The sequence below is a fragment of the Nycticebus coucang genome, chromosome 7, assembly GCF_027406575.1.
Source record: "Nycticebus coucang isolate mNycCou1 chromosome 7, mNycCou1.pri, whole genome shotgun sequence".
Taxonomy (NCBI): Eukaryota; Metazoa; Chordata; class Mammalia; order Primates; family Lorisidae; genus Nycticebus; species Nycticebus coucang.
The window spans coordinates 126,509,662-126,535,742 of NC_069786.1; the positions used below are offsets into that span (position 1 = coordinate 126,509,662).

General features: G+C 41.8%; 1 protein-coding gene across 3 annotated transcripts in view; it reads right to left on the reverse strand.

Moving 5' to 3' along the window:
* DNER (delta/notch like EGF repeat containing) overlaps positions 1–26,081 on the reverse strand; it is a 334,821-nt gene that overhangs the window by 164,705 nt on the left and 144,035 nt on the right. For all 3 annotated transcript variants that reach the window (XM_053597823.1, XM_053597822.1, XM_053597824.1), the window contains exons 2-4: positions 17,067–17,369; positions 14,418–14,512; positions 8,801–8,967 (exon numbers count right to left, since the gene is read on the reverse strand). In XM_053597823.1, the coding sequence (XP_053453798.1) occupies positions 8,801–8,967; positions 14,418–14,512; positions 17,067–17,369 (565 nt within the window). The remainder of the gene's footprint in view (positions 1–8,800; positions 8,968–14,417; positions 14,513–17,066; positions 17,370–26,081) is intronic.

Below are 26,081 nucleotides of genomic sequence, written 5' to 3' on the forward strand. Positions count from 1 at the left end.
GAAAGCACTTTAGTAACTTGCAATCATGCCCTTACAGTTGCACATGGACTGATTTTACTCTACCACAGAGTTGTCCTTTACTTCTTAATTAGTTCCTAGAATTTCACAAATTTCAGTGTTCCAAGGAATCTCCTGAGGACTATGTGAAAAGTTCTAAGGACCAGCTGGGCCTGTGGGTAGACCAAAAGCCTGCCTTTCCACCCAGCCTGACCCCAGGGACAGCTTATTCATCTTGGATCACCTGCCCCAGTCCACCACCTGGGCAGCTGCAGTGGGGCCACTGAACCTCAGACTGCCAGCTGGAGGGGCCAGACCTGTCCAGAATAGAATGCTTTTACTGGTATTCTGTTTATCCTCACAACAGGTACCAATATATTTACTCTGACCATGACAATATTTAGAAAGATAGAAGCAGGGCATGAAGTTTAAGGTCAACTAATAAGAAAAAAATCCTGATACTCATTTACAACAATAAAAGGAAGATCGAAAAGAGAATCCTGGCTGGGTGCAGTGGCTCATGCCTATAATCCCAACACACTGGGAGACAAAGGCAGGCGGATCACTGGAGACCAGGAGTTCAAGACCAGTGTGGGCAAAATAGTGGGACCCCATCTTTTAAAAAAAAAAAAAAATTAGCTGGGCAGCACCTGTGGCTCAAAAGAGTAGGGTGCTGGCTCCATAGACCAGAGGTGGCGGGTTCAAACCTGGCCCCAGCCAAAAACTGCAAAAAGAAAAAAAAAAAATGTTAGCTGGTGTCTTCCTGTAGTCCCAGCTACTCTGGAGGCTGAGGAAGGAGGATCACCTGAGCCCAGACATTTCAGGTTGCAGTAAACTATGTTCGCACCATTTCCCTTCTAGTGTGGGCAACACAGCAAGACTCCATCTCTAAAGAAAAAAATATATATAATGATAGAAATGTGGTCTCAATTTATGTAAAACTTAAATTTTCTAGAAATCTTCAAACTAAGCAAATGTGGATTTGATCTAAATTATGCCGTTTGGGGAAGTTTTATACTTCCTCTGCTTTTGTTCTTTTCGAACTATTCCTTTTTATTTGAACATTCTTAAGGGTTTTTTCTCCCTCTAGAACTCAAGAGACCTTCTTCAACTGTGGCTTTAAAATGACCATGAGAAGGTGAAATATTTGCATTTTCTTTGCTAAATCTTCAGCTTTCAGCAAAAGAAGATGCTAATGGTCTATAGGCGGTATCCTTTCCAACTTTCTCTAATGATTTTACCTCTGGCTCCCAGGGCAAGATATCTTAAAAGACAAAATGTATCATTCCCAAAAGAATGATGAAAAGTTTCTTTCTTTTTTTTTTTTTTTTTTGCATTTGATCCTCTAAAATACTTTTAATGTAATAAGGGGGGGATTTAAATATCACAGAGGTGAGTTATAAAAACCTACAAAGGCTACTCAAGATTGACATTTTGCAGCTGGAATTTTTTTTGTTTTTTTCCAGAGACAGTCTCCCTTTGTCACCCTCGGTGCCGTGGCGTCACAGTTCACAGCAACCTCCAGCTCTTGGGCTGAGGCAATTCTCTTGCCTCAGCCTCCGGAGTAGCTGGGACTACAGGCGTCCGCCACAACGCCCGGCTATTTTTTTGTTGCAGTTTGGCCGGGGCCGGGTTTGAACCCGCCACTCTCGGTATATGGGGCCAGGGCCCTACTCACTGAGCCACAGGCACTGCCCTAGAAATTTTCTTCACATGACATTTCCTGAGGAGAGTAATTTATGGATGAATGATATTTAATCAGTCAGGTGACTACCATGTGGTCACCATGGTTGCAAGGAGCTATGACATTGTCCTTTCTCTCTAGAAGTTTTCAGATTAATCAAACAGAAAACTAGCATGCCGTCCAGAGTGGTGGAGAGATGGAGAACATTCCACCGTGAAGTGCATGCTGCTGGCTGTAAATACAATTTGCAGAGGGAAAAGTGAGACCAAGGACTGGTAAAGCAAAGACTTTATAAAATTCTTGCAAGAAGGGGAAGGAAGTCACGGGGGTGGGGGGGGGGAGGCAGATGACAACAGCCGTACAGAGAGAAACAAATGGGAAAACTGCAGGGTTGGGTCAGGTGAACAGCCATGGAGACCGGCCAGCGGCCCAGAGCAAGGGGTTCGGAGGCAGGAGGGATGCCGGCTGGCCTCGGTGCGTGGCGTGAAGCAGAGCTACTGCAGAATGTTGTACACTCCCCTTGTACATCTGGGGAATCCTTTGTCTGCCCTACCCACTCCTGGCAGAGTTCACTCCTTCCTCTGAACCCTGTAGCCACTTGGGTACTTGTCGGGACACTTGTATAATCTTCTGTTGGTCCATTCTCTCTGAGACCACTTTGCATTTCCAGGCTGGCACAGGGCCTGGAAAACAGAGGCATCCAATGCAGATTTTCTAAACTAATACAGACCTGAGTATTTCCCACAGTCCTGCTACCTACAAATATAAGGAAAGAAAACTAGATTAAGTTCCTCAATTTGGAGACTTAGGAAGCAAGTAAATCTGTCAAAGGAACCATCATTCAATGAGCAGAGAATGTTTAAAAGCATAAATATTCTCACATGATCTCACATATTGCTTAAAATGGTGGCTCTAAAATTTTTAGGGACTCAAATTTGAGAATCCAAGGAAGTTTTAGCTGTTTCTTGAGAAGGATACACAGACACAGAAAAGCCCGCAGTGCTTTTTCAGAAGATTCGTGAGATCCATGAGGTGGACCTTGGATCCAAGTGACTGTTCCAAAATCTGGGGCCAACTGAGCCCAAGTTGGGAAGTTTTGCTTAAGAATAAAAGCATCGATCGGCTTTGTATTGAGAATTTCCATTTAAAAAAAAAACATACTGTCAACTGTTAGGCTGCAAAAGATTGCATCTCCATGGAAGCTTCGCTATTTCACGTGCTAGGCAGGACAAATGCACCAAGTAAGTCCATAAAGAATTGAAACACTGAGGGCTCTGAAGGACCATTGCACCCCGGCAGTCTTCGTACCTCAGTAAAAGAAAAGTCTTAACCCTCCTGGTACCTGCTAAAGCACCTGTCATTCCTGTTTATCTCTCAAGAGAAAAAGATGAAGTGAGTACACTGTTGTAGGAACCATTTTGCAAAGCAAGAATCTTTCAAACTGAAAATTTAGGACCAAGGCAACTTAAAGCACCCTCTCAACAGCTCCAAGTGAGAGAGGATACCCAGGAAAGGTGAGGTCTAGGAGAACAGAGGTCTTCTCAAGGAGACCACAAGGATACACCTGCAGGGTCCTCTCCATGCTGACTCAGCTCTTAGGAATTTGTAGACTTAATTTCGTGGGACCTGGAAATTTCCATTTCTGCGAAATCCTGCAGTTCTGTGGGAGCTGGAACAGCATCTCCCACTTGATTCAAACTAACCAATGAGAAAGGTATCTGTCGGTTGGAACATTTTGACTAGAGATAAAAAAGGGAAAGACCAAGTCGGTCGGGAGTGTGGCCATTTTGAATTCTTCTCTGCCATTTGCTCTGCTGGCTGAAATAAAGCTCTTCCTCTTATAAACATGGTATTGGGGTGCTCTTTCTCGCCATTGGGGCTCATCTTCCTGCAACACCAGGAGGCACAACGGAGTCATGGGCAGACTGGGAAATCTTCTAATGCAGTTACAATATCAGTTACAAAGACCTAAAAATTGTCAGTTTCCAGAGTTCTGTGATTAATACCTCTGATCCTAAAGAAATGAGCAAGGACATTCCCACGGACCCCGGGTTGTACGTTTCACCCCTTCATGAAGTGAAAGTGGATCTGAAATTATAAGAGAAAGAATTTCAAGAGGTCACACAACACTACCATGGACCTAAACATTAACATCCACTTATTTTTATAACATAAATTAAACATTAAAAAGGATTGAAGCTATAAAAAAGGATGGTATAAATATCTACCTAATAAAAGTGATAGGAAAAAAATAGTAGGTTATGGGCAGGAGAATAGAACGAAGGAAGAGAAAAAGGCAGATATAAAAGGCTACATAGACCACTGTGAAGAAAGACTGGCAAGAGGAATAAACTGGGTCAAAATGAAAGTAATTTCAAAGATGAAGAAAGGGATAAAACGCCAGATGGAGGAAACGACAAACAGGAACCATAAGAGAGAAACGTGTGTAGGAAAAATTGAAGTTTCTTTGAGCACCTGGTAGACAGGGAGTCTGGAGAGGGCAGATACACCCGCCTGAGTTCTGCCGGGGTTGTCCGTGTGAACGATTTTATGAGTTTAAGGAGATCTGAGAAGTTATGTGGAGTAGAATCTTGCGGTAGCCATTTTCCTCAATAACCACTCAAAAGAGGAAGGTTGAGATGAGAAACCAGAGATCAATAAAGTCTGAAGGTCTGAGGCCCAGAGAGCAGGGGCAGGGTAGATCCCAGGTAGGGCTGACACTGGCAGGGGGTGGGCAGAGCGGGTGCACAGGGCAGAAGTGAGGCGAGTCTGCCCAGGGCAGGAGACTGAAAGGGGCTTTGCCCTAAGGAAATGTGACCTGGGACAACTTTCTAACCTGAAGGCCATACCCCAGAGGGCCACTTGGCCTTCACCCCAAGATGGGCCATTCTGTCCATGTCTCCAAACAACCTCAAGGAAAAAAATGACCATACTTAAAACAAGCAAGCCACAACTATATTTAATGGAAATGTGACTGGAGCAATGAACTTTACTCTTTGGAAATCCATATTTTCTTGGGCAAATCAATCATTTGGGGAGCTAACAGAGCACCCCTCATGCTCCCCATGGAGCAGAGGATGTTAAACAAAGGCTAGCTTAGTTATTTACTCTCAAACATCACATAAAGCAAATAACACATTTAGAAATAGCATAGTAAGAGAAAACAAAAGATGATCAATAAAAAGACAGAAGCAGGGTGGCGCCTGTGGCTCAAAGGAGTAGGGTGCCAGCCCCATATACCAGAGGTGATGGGTTCAAACCCAGCCCTGGCCAAAAACTGCAAAAAAAAAAAAAGGACAGAAGCAGAAGCCTTGAACTATAATGGTACCACATTAGAAAGAGGTTGATATCCTGAGGTAGAAGGTTCTATCATCTCTTTCCATGAAACAATGGAAATACTAATGAGCAAAGGTAACAAAGGAAAACTGTTTAAAAAATTAAATGCAGCAACACTGGTAAAGGTCAGATTTAAGTACATTATCTTCATCCAGAATATGCATAACATTGGGCTCTCAGTGATAAATTTTTATTTAAAAAAAAAGATTATCTATGAAAATGTGGTGATAGCCACCAAGTTTGTCTCCCAAAGACACAGCAGGGACTCCTCTGCCTGCTGAGTAGAAATAAATATTAAAATGCCTTAGGTCAGCAAGCCCATGGAGTCTACTGAGAGTGAACAGGAGAGAACAAAGAATCAATTCCTGGAAGTGCCCAAAGTTTCTTTCTGAAAAAGAGCAGCGAGGATTGAAACGCAACACCTTTGTTTACTCTCCATGTGGTCCCAGAATTATCCTGGATCTCAGGGTTTGAAGAATGAAACCACAGACCACGTGAGTAAGAGAAAGGACAGTTTATTAGAAGATAAAAGAGACAGATCAGTGAAAATGGGGGAACAGAACCTCCAGCAATAGCAGGGGAGCCGGAGTGGGAAGCCGTGTGGACCTTCTGTCTAGGAGCTCCCCGGGCTGGGGACTTGGGGAATGTCTGGAACATGTCAGAATTGGGCGGAAGCCTGCAGGCAGAAAATAATCCTGAAATCAGCAAAGGAATGCAGTCCTTGCTATCCCTGCCCGGGTGAGGCAGCAGGGTATGTGCTCCCTGCCCCAGGAGGAAGCGACCAGATGAGATGCCCATCAGGCTGCTTTCTGCGTGATCTTGCTTGAGCCCAGAGAATTCAGCCTGGGCCTATTTGTGCCTAGAGATGGGCACCTGTGATGAAACTGATTTCTGAGCTCACCCAGGCCTAGAAAATGGGGGCCCCTGCCCAGTCATGAACAGGGGGACTTTGTATCATTTTAGCCAAGGAAGCTGTCTTCCACCCACACGGGTAGCCATTTGTTTGCCAAACGAACATCTTGGTTGTACTCTTCCAGAGAGTCTTTTGGCTCGGAGCTGAAACATACTCATGTCTAGAGAGCTCAGACTGTAGAAGTGAATTATTTTAATAAGTTTCTTCTTTAAAATAAAAAAAAAAAGTGTTAAACACATGTCAATGTAGTAAGCATAAGTCTTCCACAACAATTATGGAAGATAAATCTTGTTTCTTTAAGATAAAGAGATTTTGTGAAGGAAGCAGCTGCCCGTGGGTAGGTGTAGCCAACTTCTCCTTGCTGGGAAGCCGCCTGTTCTTCATAGGGAGGTCCTTGTGTGATAGAACTGCCTGCCACTTTTCAAGATCGTGATCTCCATGACAAAGCCCGGGGAAATGCCTAGAAAGCTCTAGCGAGGAAATTTTAAAAAGATGTCAGATGATGAATTTTCAAAATAGAAAAAAATAGTTTGCTCATCATTGTATCTTCATCATAACCTAAGGTATTCTTTTTGTGAAAGAATTTCTTAATTTAGTTATTTATGGGACAAAGTTTAAAAAAAAATTTCCCTAGGGAATACTACAATTCAACAAAAGATAATTTTTATTGTGAAACTTTCAGTTAGCAAAATGACCTCAAATGGCATATAAGTCACAAAATGTCTTCTATCACAAAAAATTAATTTACATCAACTGGAAATGCCTTCTCTATTAATCCCCACCCCCATTCCCAACATCAGTCTAAGGTTATAGTTATGTTACAACCAAAAGTAGTAGAAAATGTAAGTTAATACAGGTGCTCCTGGACTTATAATGGAGTTATATCCTGATAAACCCATCTTAAGCAGAAAATACCGTAAGTTGAAAACACATTCAATACATCTAATCTGCAGAACATCATAGCTAAACCTAATCCACCGTAATGTACTCAGAACACTTCCATTAGCCTACAAGTTGGGCAAAATCACCTAACATGAAGCCTATTTTACAATGAAGGTGCTGACGATCTCACTTAATTTATTGAATACTGCAACAAAAATGAAAAACAGAATAGTTATGTGGAAATAACATATTTGCACTCGCATGTTTGAATGTATACCACTTTTCAACCATCGGGAAGTTGAAAAATCATTAAGTCAAACCGTGGTAAGTTAAGGACTATCCGTATTTTGAATAGGTTATCTTCTGATAACATTAATGACATTTTCAAGAGTAGTAATACTTCATACATTTTCTTGAAATATTAGCTTCCTCCAAGTCATAAATAGAGTTTGCAAAATATACAAACTATTTACTTTTGGACAAATTGTTAGAATAGATATAGAAGTAAATAATAGGTACTTGAAATGTTGTGGGAGTGAAATTTAGATTTGATACCTGATAATATCACACAATTTCTAATTACTTGGTAACTATCTTGATAGTCAAACATCAGTCTGAAGTTCAACACACGCCCCCTCTGTCCAGCTATCTCTGTTCCCCAGACTGATTTCTCCACCCACTAAAATCCCTGCCTCCGCAAACTGGATTTCCTCCTCATCAGAGGGGGGGCAAATATAAAACACAACATAAATTACGTAGTACTGAGCATGTGCTTGTATGCCTTTATCTTCATTATTATATTTGCTTCAAACACATATCTGAGAAAATAAGTCTAAATGTGTATCTTCCATCTATTTAGCAAACTAGTGTATTTCAGAAAAAAAAAATGTTCCCTACAGCAATCCATATCATTGGTAATTCTTCCTTTACATACCCAAGGTCTCATTTAATCCTCCCAATGGCCCTTAGAGACAGGTGCTAATCTCTGCTCAGCCCCAGTGAGGACCATTGGACTATATGGTCAGGCAGGAGGAGGTACTAACAGCAGGACGCAGGCAACTGCCTGAGTGTACTGGCCTGGGAGGGGCAGATTCTACACTTGAGCTTGCGTCTCTGAACTAAGGCTGTGCGATGGAAAAGGCTCTAATAGAGCAGCTCATTCTATCAGCGCACTGAAGAGCTGGAGTTGCAAGTTCCCACCCCAAAGGTACTATATGCTGGGTGATGGATGAAGACACGAGGAGGTCACAGTTGGAACCACGGGAAAGGTAGAACTCTGGAAACTGTCCAAGTGTATCTCTTGGGAAGAGCAGGAGGGCGGGCAGCAGTGGGCGGCAGGAGGTGTGAAGGGAATATGAGGCTCTTCCTTTGTGACGAACATTTCTACTCCAAGGGAGAGGAATTTGAAAACAGCTCATTTGACATGTGGTCATTTAGAGAAGACGTTCAGAAAAGACTAAAAAGTTAGAATTGACTCATGCAGGAGGGGTGGGTGTGGGAGAGGGTCCCCAAAAAGAGTTGAAATCCCACAAGTGACTCCTGAGTCGGGGACTCTGAAGTGGCAAATCCTTGGTGAGGTGTGTGACCAACAGCCCCAAGTCATGCTGAAACCAAGTGGGATTAAAGGTTTTTCTGAGACCAACATCTGACAGGTCAAGTTGCCCACAATTCCTGGAGAAAGTGGACAAAACTGTCAAAAGGAAAATAGAAATTCAGAGCATTAAATGCCAAAGATCACACACCTAGGACATTCTAGCCAGTGCCCAAATAGTCTCTCAATTCCAGAGCCCATGCTTTTTCCACTCTGAGCTGCATTACAAATATGTTAGAACCCAACATTGGTTGTAAAACCTTACCAGGAATTAAGTAAATAGTATTGATGACTAGAATTCAAATTATCTGGGCAAAACTCCCTCCCTGTTGTCTCTAAACACCAAACTGAGGTTGAGTTGAGTCAGATATGTACTGAGTAGATTTCCATAACTCACCAATGAAGTGATTATGCCCCAAGGCCAGCATCTCCTCCAAGAGAACAAGGCCCCCCGGGGCCTGGAGAGGGGTCACACTGCGTCCATCTATGAGGGAGCACTGTTGAAATCCCGTGGCCGTGACCTTCCACAGTAAAATCAGCGAAGCAGTGGCGTCTTGCCGAATCCTGAAAACAGGAATGATGTAAATCGGAAGTCCCTTACAGAGAAATTCAACTTAAACCCAGTCCATCAGATTAAAAAAAATAAATAAAGACAACATGCACATCCACAAAAGTATTAGGAAATTGATGACATGATCTTATAAGCAAGCATCTACTCTACACACTCAAGGTTTCCCACATTTACTAGAAAAATCTACTCCCTACCTGTTCAAAGTGTACCACAAAACTCACCTCTGGATAACAATTTCAATGAATAATAAAAGAGTACATTGAGTTCTTGTACAGACAAATACTTCCATAGCCACATAATGTAAAAAAAAAAAAAAAAGACTGTCTCTTAAATGCACATTGCACCTGAGTTATTCTGCCAAAATAAGCTGACATGTGTCCCTCCCCCCTCTGCATGCTTCACGTCCCTTGACTTATTTTCAGTGTAAAACCCACAGGATGCAATGTCATGGGAGACCAGTCGCCCGGTCCCAGCTCTGCCCCAGCTCTGCCCCAACCCAGCTCTTTCCCAGCTTCCAACCTTTGGATCCTTCCCCACCTGGGAAAACGTCCCTGACCACCCTGGCAACTGCCGGTTGTCCCCTGTACTCCTGGAGAACTGGGTTTCTACCTGGTCTCAGAAGGTCACTGTATACTCCGCCCAGAGATGTAACATGATCTCCAGTCCCCACCCCAGCACAGAGCTTCCCCCTTGCAGTCGGGGCTTCAGGGAAAGTTCAATATTAAATCGTGATTAAATTATGAATAAATGAAACTATAGGGAGCCAGTAACCTCCCCAAGTGAATTAGGTGAGCAGAGACCATTTGGCGCCCCTGTCTGACTCTGCCTGGCTCAGACTGTGCTATTTGTGCCAGTTCTGCAGCCTAAGAGAGGGTCTCAGAGACTATCAGGCGCGTAGAGAAGAGGGAAACGAGAACATTTGGAAAGACTTACAAAGTTAAGATCATATGATCTAAACAAGAAAGGCTGAGAGATGGTTTCACAACGCAAAGGAAACTTCACCCATCCTGATCCCCACTTCCCTAAAAGCGGCGGGCACGCTGCATCCCGAGCGCCAAAACGCTTAGAGCCGGGGCCCCCTGCCCGCGGAGCGCGCGGCTACCTCGGACGCACCTCCCTGCCCTGGGCACCTTCCTCGGGGCGGGGAGCGCGCAGCCCTAGCTGGCTCTTGCCCGGCCGGTGGGAGCAGGAGGCTGGGAGGAGGAGGATGCCGGGGCAATGTAACAAAGCCCTTCTTCCAGACATCTGCAGGGACTCCACTGTTTAAAAAGCAAGGCTGGCTAAGAAGAAAAGTGCCAAATTTTGGGAACAAAAACGACGACGAAGACACGAATTATCAGAACCTGTGGGATACCGCAAAAGCAGTCCTAAGAGGGAAATTTATAGCACTGCAAGCCTTCCTCAAGAGAACGGAAAGAGAGGAAGTTAACAACTTAATGGGACATCTCAAGCAACTGGAATAGGAAGAACATTCCAACCCCAAACCCAGTAGAAGAAAAGAAATAACCAAAATTAGAGCAGAATTAAATGAAATTGAAAACAAAAGAATTACACAACAGATCAATAAATCAAAAAGTTGGTTTTTTGAAAAGGGTCAATAAAATAGATAAACCTTTGGCTAACCTAACAAGGAAAAAAAGAGTAAAATCTCTCATCTCATCAATCAGAAACGACAAAGATAAAATAACAACAGACTCCTCAGAAATTCAAAAAATCCTTAATGAATATTACAAGAAACTTTATTCTCAGAAATATGAAAATCTAAAGGAAATTGACCAATACTTGGAAGCACGTCACCTTCCAAGACTTAGCCAGAATCAAGTGGAAATGCTGAACAGGCCAATATCAAGTTCGGAAATAGCATCAACCATACAAAATCTCCCTAAAAAGAAAAGCCCGGGACCAGATGGCTTCACATCAGAATTCTACCAAACCTTTAAAGAGGAACTAGTACCTATATTACTCAACCTGTTCCAAAATGTAGAAAAAGAAGGAAGACTACTCAACATGTTCTATGAAGCAAACATCACCCTGATCCCCAAACCAGGAAAAGACCCAACAAGAAAAGAAAGTTATAGACCAATATCACTAATGAATATAGATGCAAAAATATTCAACAAGATCCTAACAAACAGAATCCAGCAACACATCAAACAAATTATATATCATGACCAAGTCGGTTTTATCCCAGGGTCTCAAGGCTAGTTCAATATACGTAAATCTATAAGTACAATTCAGCACATAAACAAATTAAAAAACAAAGACCATATGATTCTCTCAATTGATGCAGAAAAAGCTTTTGATAATATCCAGCATCCCTTCATGATCAGAACACTTAAGAATATTGGTATAGAAGGGATATTTCTTAAACTGATAGAGGCCACCTACAGCAAACCCACAGCCAATATCATATTGAATGGAGTTAAATTGAAATCATTTCCACTCAGATCAGGAACCACACAAGGCTGTCCACTGTCTCCACTGCTCTTTAACATGGGAATGGAAGTTTTAGCCACTGCAATTAGGGAAGAAAAGGCGATCAAGGGTATTTATATAGGGTCAGAAGAGATCAAACTTTCACTCTTCACAGACGATATGATTGTATATCTGGAAAACACCAGGGATTCTACTACAAAACTCTTAGAAGTGATTAAGGAATACAGCAGTGTCTCAGGTTACAAAATCAACAGCTATAAATTGGTAGTCTTTATATATACCAACAATAGTCAAGCTGAAAAAACAGTTAAAGACTCTATTCCATTCACAGTAGTGCCAAAGAAGATGAAATATTTGGGAGTTTATCTAACAGGACATCTAAAGGATGTGAAAGATCTCTATAAAGAGAACTATGAAACGCTAAGAAAAGAAATAGCTGAAAATGTTAACAAATGGAAAAACACACCCTGCTCATGGCCTGGAAGAATCAACATTGTTAAAATGTCCATACTACCCAAAGCAATATACAATTTTAATGTAATACCTATTAAAGCTCCACTGTCATACTTTAAAGATCTTGAAAAAATAATACGTCATTTTATATGGAATCAGAAAAAACCTTGAATAGCCAAGACGTTACTCAGAAATAAAACAAAGCAGGAGGAATCACACTACCAGACCTCAGACTATACTACAAATCAATAGTGATCAAAACAGCATGGTACTGGCACAAAAACAGAGAAGTCGATGTCTGGAACAGAATAGAGAACCAAGAGATGAATCCAGCTACTTACCATTATCTGATCTTTGACAAGCCAATTAAAAACATTCAGTGGGGAAAAGATTCCCTATTTAACAAATGGTGCTGGGTGAACTGGCTGGCAACCTATAGAAGACTGAAACTGGACCCACACCTTTCACCATTAACTAAGATAGACTCTCACTGGATTAAAGATTTAAACTTAAGACATGAAACTATCAAAATACTAGAAGAGAGTACAGGGAAAACCCTTGAAGAAATTGGTCTGGGTGAGTATTTTATGAGGAGGACCCCCCAGGCAATTGAAGCAGCTTCAAAAATACACTACCAGGACCTGATCAAACTAAAAAGCTTCTGCACAGCCAAGAACACAGTAAGTAAAGCAAGCAGACAGCCCTCAGAATGGGAGAAGATATTTGCAGGTTATGTCTCCGACAAAGGTTTAATAACCAGAATCCACAGAGAACTCAAACGTATAAGCAAGAAAAGAACAAGTGATCCCATCGCAGGCTGGGAAAGGGACTTGAAGAGAAACTTCTCTGAAGAAGACAGGCGCACAGCCTACAGACATATGAAAAAATGCTTATCATCTTTAATCATCAGAGAAATGCAAATCAAAACTACTTTGAGATATCATCTAACTCCAGTAAGATTAGCCCATATCACAAAATCCCAAGACCAGAGATGTTGGCATGGATGTGGAGAAAAGGGAACACTTCTACACTGCTAGTTGGAATGTAAATTAATACATTCCTTTTGGAAAGATGTCTGGAGAACAATTAGAGATCTAAAAATAGACCTGCCATTTGATCCTATAATTCCTCTACTAGGTATATACCCAGAAGACCAAAAATCACATCATAACAAAGACATCTGTACCAGAATATTTATTGCAGCCCAATTCATAATTGCTAAGTCATGGAAAAAGCCCAAGTGCCCATCGATCCATGAATGGATTAATAAATTGTGGTATATGTACACCATGGAATATTATGCAGCCTTATAGAAAGATGGAGACTTTACCTCTTTCATGTTTACATGGATGGAGCTGGAACATATTCGTCTTAGTAAAGTATCTCAAGAATGGAAGAAAAAGTATCCAATGTACTCAGCCCTACTATGAAACTAATTTATATGAAAGCTATAACCCAGTTATAACCTAAGAATAGGGGGAAGGGAGAGAGGGAGGTGATGGAGGGGGGTGATGGGCGGAGAGAGGGGGATTGGTGGGATTACACCTGTGGTGCGTCTTACAAGGGTACATGTGAAACTTAGTAAATGTAGAATATAAATGTCTTAACACAATAACTAAGAAAATGCCAGGAAGGCTATGTTAACCAGTGTGATTAAAATGTGTCAAACGGTCTATAAAACCAGTGTATGGTGCCCCATGATCATATTAATGTACACAGCTATGATTTAATAATAAAAAAAATAAAACTAAAAAATAAAATAAAATAAAAAGGAAGGCGGGCAAAAATGACAGGGGGAGACATCAGAAGTGTCCACTGGGCCTTAAAGGGAGCCAGTGCATCAAACTGGTTAACCAGGGCCCCAAGCTTCTAAAATCCCCAAAGCCTGGATGGCACATACCCATTGGGTTAACGGGGACTGTTGGGAGAAGGGCAGTTAATGGCAACAGAGAAGCACAGGCAGTGCGGATTGTCAGCCAGTCTGGGACAGATAATGGTGCCACCAATATCTGTGCGTAGCTGGACAGCTACTGACTTCTCTGTGCCTCTGGTAAAATACTGACACACACCATGTGTCAGCCAAGGCCACTTTCCTCTGCCCCTTCCCCACGCACATCAGTGACAATGAGCAGTCTGTAAGGTTAAAGAACCTAAAACAATATACACACACACGCTCTTCTCCGCTACTTACTTTTAAAGAGAAAGTTGTAATATGTGGATATTAAATTTGGGGCAAATTATGCATCTGAATTTAACCAGTGGTCCATTAAAATTTTAGGAGGCCAAAATTTTGTGAAGAGCAAAATCACCTGCAGGAGGAGGCACGTGGCCCCAGTCACACCTGATTCATGCGGTCCGATTTCCCAGCACCACACCCCCAGCCTGGCTGGATGCTAACTGTAACCCTCTTGAAAAAGCATCCTCTGGTTTTTGAGAGGCCACATCTACACATGGAATCCGTTCCCGGTCCTCACTGGACTGGCCAGTCCCACACCAGTTACGTGGATGAACACAACCCAGCACACAGGAGACAGTGAACTAAGAATTGTCTTACTTTACTGAGGTGTTCTGTGGCACTTCGAAGGTCACCAGGCGGCCTCCTGCTGAGCTGTTAGAACTGGCATTTCCACAGGCTACATCCGGGATCACCTGGTGGGGGGATAGTTATTGGGGTTGATCACAGTACAAGATAATATTATAAAGCAAAACTCCATGGGCTGCATTTCCCAGCTACCTTTCTATGATGAATGGGGAAATGGGAGGCGCAGCTGAAACCTCATGAACACAAAAGACAAAGAAAGCTTGGCCATTTGATTACTTGAAATGCAACAGCTTTCCTGCGAGCAGTCTACAAATTCTGGGATTGTTAAAACTGATCAATAGGATATTGCCGGGCAGTTAGCAGGATTTCATCCCTGCTCTTTCCTTTTATTTAACAAGCAGTCGTTGCTGCTCTATGCTCAGCCTGACAGTAACCAGGGCTAAATGCTTCAAGAGCCAGGAGGGAGGCTAGCTCACCAGAGCCTCCCAATTATAAAGGGCAAGAAGTAGTGGGTCTGCATGAGCCTTCTGCATGCTGAGGGGTCTCAGGAGCATGTGAGGCCAGAGAGCTGGGCAACTGCCCTCCTTTTTCACTGTGGGCTGTACCTTCACTTAACCATGGTCCCCAAAGTATTATACTGATGTGTATAAAAGAAAAACTCGATTAAGGGTGGGGGAAACTGTGCTCATCAAAAAGCATATTGTGGACACAGAAGTTGTGTCCACTGAGGTTGCTTTGGCCAATTTATGCATTTATTCTTCGTACTATGAGTACTGCTTTCATCTATGACAATGAAATTGAAAGAGTACTAAAAGTTTTCCCTGTCACAGAATTAGCTAAGAACAATATAGACACTCTCAACAATTTCACCCCAAACCAACACTTAGAACTTATTTTCTAGAGTGTCCCATAGCTGAATGCTATAGATAAACCCATCATTGATATTCAAAGATGTGAATATAACTTGTTAAATTTGTGTAACAGACAAAAATTCCATAAATTTCAGTCCTCTAAGGCTCCAAACAACATTATGTTTCCAAAGCTTCATAACTTCATGAAAAGAGGAAGCCCGAACAATGTCACGTTTCTCCCTCTGGCACTTTGAACCTGCTTCAAGAGCAGCCTAAGAAATAACATGTGATGGGAGGATGAGGCATTTCTTTCTTACCATCTGTAAAAGAGCATGTCTTTAAATAGATTGAAATGCCCAGTTAGGGATAAATTTTCCTCAAAGGACACTTCCTTGATAAACTAAAAATCAAATCTAGTTCACATTCAAGAAGTGAGCCAATCAGAAAGGGGGTATTATAATTGTAACTTCAAAGCATTTATTTAAAGTCTGAAATCAGAACAAGTTCACAGTTTTTTAGGCAGACTAAAATCATTGCCCTGCAGTCTGAATGTGGCCTTCAAAAATTGTGTAGCAAAGAAAAAAAAAAGTAGGTCAACTGGTTAGAATTACCCAAGAAAATAAAAGGAGAAATGCTACCTACCTTTTTTATAACAGTAAGAGAAATTTCTAGACACGTTCCTTGACTCTAATACATGCTATCCAAAGATCTGTGTGGGTTTTTTCATGTAAGCTACAAAATTTGTAGTAATATGCCATCACAGGTTTATATGAATGTCATATTTATAGAGTATAAGATATGGAATAAAATTATACTCTATCAGTGTCACCTGAAACTCATGATTTCAATTTGTTTTGCACTCTTCCAGCTAGGAAATTTATATTTTATGTCAACTTTTAGGAGTCTGCTAAAAAGTCCTCAGTATGAGACTTTTGAAGAGCTTGAAGATAGAACAGCCAAGCTCAGATGGGAAAAGTTTTAACAAATAGAATTTGCTACTGCTAAAATAAATAAAATTTGGAAGTTTATTTCTCAAATGCATTCTCAAAATATTTTCAAAATCAATGACAGCTTCTCTTTTCTAAATCCTACTGAAGTACAGCAAAGTACCCAAAATGCAACCTAACCAGTAACACCAACACACACACACACAAAGTGGTCGTGTGTAACACTCTGCAATGGTCTAATATTTGTGTCCCCCCCAAAAATTTATGTGTTGAAATCCTAGCCCCCAAGGTGGTGGTATTAAGAAGTGGGGCCTTTGGGACATAGGTCAAGAGGGCACTGAGCTCACTGAATGAATTAGTGCCTTTATAGAAGAGGCATCTGGAAGCTCCAAAAGGAGCCACCTACCAAAAAGCAGCCCTCACCAGACTGGGAATCTGCCTTGGTCTTGTACTTCCCAGCCTCCAGAGGTGTGACAAATAGCCTCATTTATAAGCCACACAGTCTAGGCCTTTCTTGTATGGGAGGCTTAACAAACTAAGACACCCTCAAGCAAGGAAAATTAGGTCAGCAACGGAAGGTCCTGTGATATATTCCTATATATGACTCCAACTCTAGCTGTCTGACCCCAAAATTTGAGGTTATCTCACAGAAACACATGTGGATCATTCCAGAAAACAATTTTGCTCATTTTTTGCTTGTTTATTCATTTTACGCTAGCAAAGCCATCATACACCCAAGTGCAGATTGGAATGAGGTTAGGCCCATTGGTTTGCTCCATGGGTAACTTAAACATCTTCCCACCGGGATTATTTTAACATTTATGGTTTCTCATGAAAAACTGAGATCCACACAATGATCTCACCTCTACTTGATCCCATGTCATCTCTACAACTTTCTGCCCTGTTTTCGGCTGCCAGGTTGGCAGTGTCTCGGTTGCCTGGGAGCGTGGGAGGATGATGTTAGGCTCCGGGGTGGCAGGGACAGGTTGAAGCTGTCGGGGTGCCGTGGACTCGGTCCAGCCCGAGGCTGGGAGACTGGGAAGCACCTGTTCACAGTCGGGACCGTCATAGCCGGCATCGCAGATGCAGAGGTGGCTGTCACCCCTGGGGCTGCTGCTGCAGTTGCCATGGTGACACGGGTTGCTGGCGCAAGGATCTGCCACAAGCTGAAACGAGACCGTAAATGGGTCAATTATTCCCTCATAAGAAAAGCGGTGCCATCATTCGGAAATTAGCTCTGTGTCTCAGAGATACGGCTCTAATGGAAACGCTGTTCTCTGCAAGCACGTCCTTAACCACTCGCGCTGGGGGTTGGGGAATGTCTCCCCAAGGTCATCTCAGCATTAACCTTACCACAGAGACAGGCACCCAGCAAGGAAATACCACGAAACCCAAAATCCCTAAGTAATGTTGATTTGGGGACACATTATTTATAGGAATTTTCTAAAGCAAAAATACTTAAAAACCGAAGCTCATTAGCTGTCGATCGTAACAGTGATATGAGAAATCTAAATTGGAATCTCCTTTTTCACATCCCCGACCTTTGCAAGGTTTCCTTCTGAGAAACGACTGCCCAGTCTGCCTAGAGATGAGTTTAACCTGTCATTTCCTATCTGATCAACAACCGTTTTTAAGGTGATACTGTGCTGTTTAATTAAAGGCTTCCAAAATGACCAGTTTGCATAACAATTTCTAACTAGAAGCGAGTATAGTGGGGAATTAAATTGAACAGAATATTATAAAATTTATCTCATGACTTTTGAAGGTTATTACAGAAAAATGTGACCCCTCTGGATACAGAAGATAAAAATTCAGTTGCACCCTTATGTCTTTAAATTGTGTTCCTGTGCTAAGAAAAGTGTTTATCTCTGAGTCCTCTGCTGCTGACCTCTGAATGGTTTGGGGACGCTCTGCAAAACAATGTGAAAAGATCATCTGCTCCTCTCAAGGCAGAGCAAGGGTTCAGGCATATGCTCAGGGCGTAGTCAATTATAATTTGTTTCTGTTATAAAAGAAAATTAGATCTCTACCTGATATACCCCTGGCTTCTCAAGGCTGACCCCAATATAGAATTCAGTACAATGGAACTCTCAATTCTCTTGCTGAAATGAGTCCATGCACTTAAACCCACATGGATAGAACTCTGCATGGTAAAATGGCTATTCGTTCTGCTAATTATCCTCATCAAATGATTTCCAGCAAACTCCTTAAGAAATATTAAGGGATTTTTGAATTGACTCAAATGAAGCTCCAAAAATAATCACATTAATTCTACGGTATCACTTAGCAATCCCTTCACAGAATCTCTGATAAGAGTTGACGGGTTAGTATCTGAAGAGAATATTTAAAATGAAAAAATTTAAAATACTTACAACCTACCAACTTAAAATAAAACCCAAACTCCTTCCTCACAGACAAAGCTCTCCCTTACCAGCCCCCTTCCTGCTTTCTGAAGTCCTCTCCTCCCACGAACTTTTCTCTTCTCTGGCACCCTTACCTGTCTCCTGTACCCAAGTTTGTTCCCACCTCAGGACCTTTGCACCTGCTGGACCCTCTACCTAGAAAGCTTTTCTCCCAGGCTTTGCATGGCTGTTTTCCTCATCTCATTTAATTCTTTACTCAAGTGTCAGCTTCTCAGACAAGCCTTTTCTCACTATGAAATTTGAAATAGTCCTTTATTCCCTCCCTCAAAAACCTGTGAGCTCTGTGAATATAGGCACTTTACCTGCCATCTCCATGGCTCTGTCTATCCCTAGCATGCAAAGGAACCCAATCTATGTGGGATTTATTTTTAAGTTGGGAGAAATAAAGACAGATAGATTGATCAATCAATATTGATTGATCAATATTGATCAATATTGATCAATATTGATCGATCTATTTGGAAAGCTATGTGTCATGAGACAGAGATATGAACTACTTGTTTAACCACAATATTGTTATCTCCTTTCTGATTTATTTTTAGGAAAGCCTCATGGAATGAGTGTCACCTCAAGAATTAAGAAGAAAGAATTTAAATAACCAGCACAAAGGAGACATTTAAAGCCAGGTTTCCCAAATCAACTTTAAAACATTTGAGATTGACCTAGTCATAAATAAATACTTTAATGCATTCCTTAAAAAATAAACACATTTAAATCACAAGAGATCAATACAAAAGCAAATACATTTAAAAAAAAAGAAACACATTAAAATCACAAGAGATCAATACAAAAGCAAACTCTTAAAGACAAACATTCATAAATTTCTTGTTAAAGCTGGCAAGGGTAGAAGTGAAATCAGGGACATGTTAGTCCAAATTACATGGATAATGCCATGAAGAAAATGGATTAAATGTTTTTCTGAGGGGAGAGAAAGCATCATTGATGAAGAAAGAGCAGGGTGGCCAGTAATGAGCAGAACTGATGAAAACACTGTGAAAATTCATCAAATTTTGTGTCAAAAACATCAGCTGACTGTGCAAAGCATTTCAGACTAAGTAAACATCAATAGAGAAACAGGAAAATCTTGGCCAACAACTCATGGCTCTTGCATCACAGCAATACACACACAGCACTATCTGTGAGGGAGTTTTTAGACAGTAAACAAATAACTGTATTGGACTACCCTCCCTACTCACCCAATCTGGCTCCCAATGACTGTTTTCTTTACCCACAGTAAAGGACATATTGAAAGGAATACATTCTGATAACATTCAGGACATGAAGGGTAATAGCACAACAGCTCTAATGCCATTACAGAAAAAGAGTTCCAGAAGTGCTTTGAAGGTGCTGGCATTGGTGCATAGCTTCCCAGGGGGAGTACTTCAAAGGTGACTGCAATGATATTCAGCAATGAGGAACGCAGCACTTTTTCTAGGATAAGTTCACAAACTTAACCATCAGATCTTACAATTATTTTATTATTTTTTTTTTTTTTTGTAGAGACAAAGTCTCACTTTATCACCCTCGGTAGAGTGCCGTGGCTTCACACAGCTCACAGCAACCTCCAACTCCTTTTTAAATATTATTTCATCTATTTATTGTCTCTCTTCTCCCACTAGAATGTAAGCTATGTGAGGTCAGATTTCTTTTTATCTGTTTTGTTTACTTGACTATCCCCAGACCTAGAATGAGAGCTGCTGGATAAACATTTCCTAAGTGAATGAGTGAGTGAATGATGTTAGAGATAAGTAGCTGCCAGAGCCTATGAAGTGTGCTGTGGTGCAAAATGGAATTAGGATTCTCCAAGGCCAAGGCCAAAATCTTGAGAACATGAGCAAAGGGACAGCGTTCAGTATCCCCACCACAGTGTTGTCATTTTGGAGGGATTAGAGTGACAGGAAAGGGCAGGAAAGTCTCTGGCATAGTCAGACATCGGCAGCCCCTGCCTTGATGGCAGGAGGATCACAGGCTCATTGGAGGTCATGGGTGGCTCTCAACACAGTGAATCAAGCCACCTTTCCCTGGTACTCAGCCACTCCATGAAGTTGGTCACCCCAGTGGGCAGGGTCAGAGGTGCTGGTAGATGGGGCTGGGTGCAAATGGCAGGTCCCATGGCAATGCCCAATTTGCCATATCCAGGAGTTAGTCCCACCAGGTAAGGATACAAAGAGCCAGAAAGAAAATCTGATGCAAATCAATAATAGCCTAAGTGCTGCTGTCCCAGCTTTCTAGGGAAGAGTACAGAAATGGCACACGGGGATAAATAAGAATGACTGACATGGAAAGACAAAGAAATACTCCTAGTAAAGAAGGAGGACAAAGGCTAAAAATTGAACTGTCAACTGTATACATTTCTACAGGGATTCAAAGCAGTGGATAATGTGATAGAATGTGTGCTCTTGAAAACATGGACACAAAGCAAGGAGTTAAATGCATTGTGGGGTTATTGATCCCTTTTTAAAAGTACTCATTACATTCTAACACTGCTTCCTTAGCATATATATCAGGTGTTTCACAAACAATGGTGACAAAAAAAAAAAAAAAACTGTTTTAATTTCTAACAGCAAACATAAGATGCAATCACTAACTTTTATTTTTTATTATTTTTTTATTAAATCATAACTTTGTACATTGATGCATTTATGGGGTTCAGGGTACTGCTTCAATATACAATGTGAAATGCTTACATTCTAACACTGCTTCCTTAGCATATATATATATCAGGTGTTTCACAAACAATGGTGACTAAAAAAAAACATCTGTTTTAATTTCTAACAACAAACATAAGATGTAATCACTAACTTTTATTTTTCTTTATTTTTTTATTAAATCATAACTTTGTACATTGATGCATTTATGGGGTTCAGGGTACTGCTTCGATATATAATGTGAAATGCTTACATTGAACTAAGTAACACATCCATCATAATTATACTCATTTCTTGGTAGTTTTGAAATGTGCCATTGCATCATGCACATTGGAGGACAACCCATGGGCTCCCCATAAGAGGATTATATATTCAGTTTTATTAGGGTGAAATGTTCTGTAGAGGTCTGTAAAGTCCATTTGTTCTAGGGTCAGGTTTAAGTCTAATATTTCTTTGTTGAGTTTCTTCTTGGAGGATCTATCCAAAACTGTCAAAGGGGTGTTAAAATCTCCATCTATTATAGTGTAGGAAGATATCAAGTTGTTCATATCCATTAGGGTTTGCTTTATGAATTGAGGAGCAATTTATGCACCGGTAGGGTGCATAAATGTTAATTATTGAAATCTCTTCATGTTGGGTGTTTCTCTTGACAAATACGTAGTGACCTTCCTTATCTTTCTTTATCTTTGTTGGTTTAAAGCCAATAGCATCTGCTACTACAATTGTAAACCCCAGTTTTTTCCTGGTTTCCATTTGCCTGTATTATATAAGTCCATCCCTTCACCCTGAATCTATTTTTAACCTTTAAGGTAAGGTGAGATTCTTATATACAGCAGGTATCCGGTCTGAGTTTATGTATCGAGTCAGCCAGGCTGTGCCTTTGTAGAGGACAATTTAAACCATTCATATTAATTGAGAGAACTGATAAGCCTGGTTGTGTTTTGGGTGTCATGATTTTCAGATGCCCAGTGGACATTTTTAATCCTTTCACCACTGTGGAAGTTGGTTTTTGTTCAAAAATTTCTGGGTGAGTTTACTTTGGAGGTAGAGCATTGTGCTGTTCATTGTGGAGGATGGGTCTAAGAATATCCTGGAGAGCTCCAAAATAGTTGCAGCAAATTTCTTCAACATGTCTGTCATTAAAGTATTTGATTTCTCCATCACAAATGAAACTCAGTTTAGCTGGACAGAGGATCCTGGGCAGAAGTTGTTTTGTTTTAGAGATTAAAGGTCGATGACCTTCTTCTGGCTTGAAACGTTTCAGCTGAGAGATCTCCAGTCATTCTGATACTTCTCCCTTTGTAGGTGATGCTTTTCTTATGTCTGGCTGCTTGCAGAGTTTTCTCCTTTGTCTTAACTTTGGCAAAGTTAATCACAATGTGTCTAGGAGATGTTTTATTTGGATTGAGTATTGCTTGTCTTCTGAAACTGTCTGCTATCTGAAGTTCTGTATCTCTTGCAAAGTTTGGGAAATTCTCCTCCAAAATCTCTTGGAGTACAGCATCTGTACCTTTAGGACCATCCTCTTCTCCTTCAGGAATTCCTATAAGATGAATGTCTGATCTTTTGGAGTGAGCCCACAACTCTCTCAGGGAATGATCAGTTTTTACTCTCCATTTGTCTGCCTCTTTGAGTGTTTGGGAACATTCAAAAGCTTTGTCTTCAGTTTCAAAGATCCTTTCTTCTGCCTGGTCAACTCTATTACTGAGGGATTCTACTGTATTTTGGAGCTCCTCAACTAACTTTTTTGTTTCCTTGAGCTCTGCTATCTCTTTTCTCATTATGTGCATATCTTTGGTGAGTGGCTTTGAATTCATTAATTTCTTGAGACCACTTTAGAACTACTCTTTGGAATTCAATTTCTATCTTTTCTTCCATTCTATTTATCTTATTTTCAATCCATAATCTGAATTCGATTTCTGGCATTGCTGCCATTTGTCTGTGCATGGCATCTTCAGTTGTGTCTCCTTTGTCATTTCTTGGGGGTGATGGGGGTGGATCTACTCTGGTTATTCATGTTGCCAGAGTTCTTCTGTTGGGTCTGCACCATGTTTATTTTCCACCATTTGGTTATTAGAACTGGTAGGGTGAGGTTGAATTGGGGTTCCCAGGTAGCAGAGATAGCCCCTTACCAAAGCGCTCAGCTTTGTAATTGTGGCTTATCTCCTACATCCTTACAAAGGCCCTTTTCAGAGTTTTGGCCAGACTCTGAGGACCTACTTGGTGAGACAGTACAAGCTAGCTCTGTTTTGATATCAGCCAACCTCTACCCTATCCTAAGAAACTATAGTATCAGGTTTAATCTCAACTGTGAAGAGATACAAATAGCTGTGGCACCCAGCCCCCAGTCCCACCCTTCAGTTCTTTTCTGCTACAGAACTTTGAAAGTCAACCTCAGAATGTCCCTAAGTGGACAGCCCCAGACACGGGTTCCAATTAAGTTGTCTCAGGCAGTGCAAACCCTGCTCAACAGAGAGGGATTCAAGGGTCTCCAACAGCACAATTCGAGCCACACTCTCACCTGCCAGACTGAGTCCATACTGTTGTCTGCTTCTTTGCTCAGAGGCCCAGTTGGAGCCAGGGGCCACACCCCCACCCACTGGTCTCAGTCCACATCCAGCTAGCCTCTGCTTGCCAGACCAGTTGGACTCAGGGGACCATACCCCACCTGCCAGGCTCAGTCCACTGCCTGGCAAGCCTCTGTTCAGAGGCTCTGTTAGAGTCAGGGCACCGCATCCCTCCCACAGGTCTCAGTCCTCACCCAATAAGCCTCTGCTCACCAGCCCCACTGGAGACGGGACCACACCCTAGGCCTCAGGTCTTGGTTCACACCCAGTAAGTCAATGCTCGAAGGTTCTGTTGGAATCAGAGGACCACACCCTTGCTCTCAGGTTTTAGTCCATGCCTAGCAAGCCTCTGCTCACAGGCCCAGCAGGGGCTGGGGACCAGCCCTGTCTGCCAGACTCAGTCCATACCGGGCAACCACTCTCCTGCTGGGGGTGCCATCAGAGTCAGGGGTTCTGCACTCCATCCCACCAGACACAGCCCAAACCAAGAGTCAACACCACCGCTGGCCAGGCATAGTCATAACCAGGGGACTGCTCCTCTTCCCACCAAGTGTCCCTTTCTTCCCACACCCTCTTTCTTCCCCGTTAGTCACAGATTCCATCCTGATGGTTGGCGGTCCACACTATGCCCAGATCTCTCAGGACAAGACCAAACACTCTGTGCTCTGCAGGGGGCAGAACTTCAGATCACCATGCGAGGTGGAAAAGGTGGACTGAGAGTTTGGACTTGTGGGGGAAAAAATCTGTTCAATTTTATGCTGCCGGGGTAGTGTCTAGGTTCATAAGTGGGACCTCCCTGGAGAAAGAGACCTGGAGTTTAGCGGCTCTCTTCAGCGAGGTAAAATGAGAGGTCTTTTGTTCCCTGCTCATTCACAGATAGCCTGTGGCAGGCCTCCTATTTGGGGAGGGGTTTCCTGTCCTCTAGTCGATAGGCTTTGTACCTGTAATTTGTTTTCTTTTTTTTTTTTGTAGAGACAGAGTCTCACTTTATGGCCCTCGGTAGAGTGCCATGGCATCACATAGCTCACAGCAACCTCCAACTCCTGGGCTTAAGCGATTCTCTTGCCTCAGCCTCCCAAGTAGCTGGGACTACAGGCGCCCGCCACAACGCCCAGCTATTTTTTGGTTGCAGTTCAGCCAGGGCCGGGCTGTAATTTGTTTTCTTGAATGCTCTTCCTTGGAGTTACAGCTTGCCGAACTTCTTTCTTGGCTCAGCTCCCCACCTTTGGCTTCATAGAGTCCGATTCCGTCCAGTTTTTCTTCCTCTGCTCAGAAGCCTCTGCTGAGGGTTGCTACCAGTCGCCCATCTTCCCAGAACTCCCATCACTAACTTTTAAGCAAAATCCAGGCATCATGCATATTGTAAGTCCTATTTTTCTGTAAAGGAAATTTACTGAGACTTTTTTACACATAGATTTGTATTTTATCTCATAAGGAAAAGGTCCTGTTTCAGAGGTCACTTCTGCTCTTGTGTTCCCATTAAGTTTTAACTATAAGCAAGTAATAGCCAATCTACCAAAATGCATAATGAGGCAAAATATCATTATTAATAGACAATATTTAATATGTGACTTTTCATATATATAATTTCTAGCTTCTAATGATGAAGAATAATGATTAAGCCTTTGTAATGCCAGTGATAATAAAGAGAAAGCACATGGGTTAATGGTTTTCTGGTCACAGTTAACCAACTGGCTCATTTGTTAAATTCTGTATGCTTTTTGCATCAGATTGATTCATCTGCTTAAGCCGAATTTTTTCATATTGAAGAACTAACCTGAAATTGTTCTTTTCGCATTAAATTTTAGACTGTGTCAAATAATTTATACTACAACCAAGGAAGACCTGGGCAAAAGTATCTGCCATCCCTGGAACTCAGACCTCAAAGGCAGTCACAGTGTGACACTTTAGCCATGGCCTATTTTCCCTCCTTAAACTGTTTACTGCCCATGTTTCTTAAAATTCCCATGTCTTCTGCAACACACAAACAGAAGGTTGACATGGTCAACCTAAAGCAGGTATAAAAAGGCCCATTTGGTAGATGTAGTAAATCAAAGCTAATAAGGTTGCTTCAAAGCATGAACACCTGCACTGCCTTACCTGGATGATGAGAGAACCTGAGAAGATGCATATATATGATAACTAACTTCCCTTCCATGCTAGTAGAGAATTTATGGCCTTCATTCCTACCTCTCCTGTACCTATACAGAAAATTCAATATGGCCAATCAACAATTCATA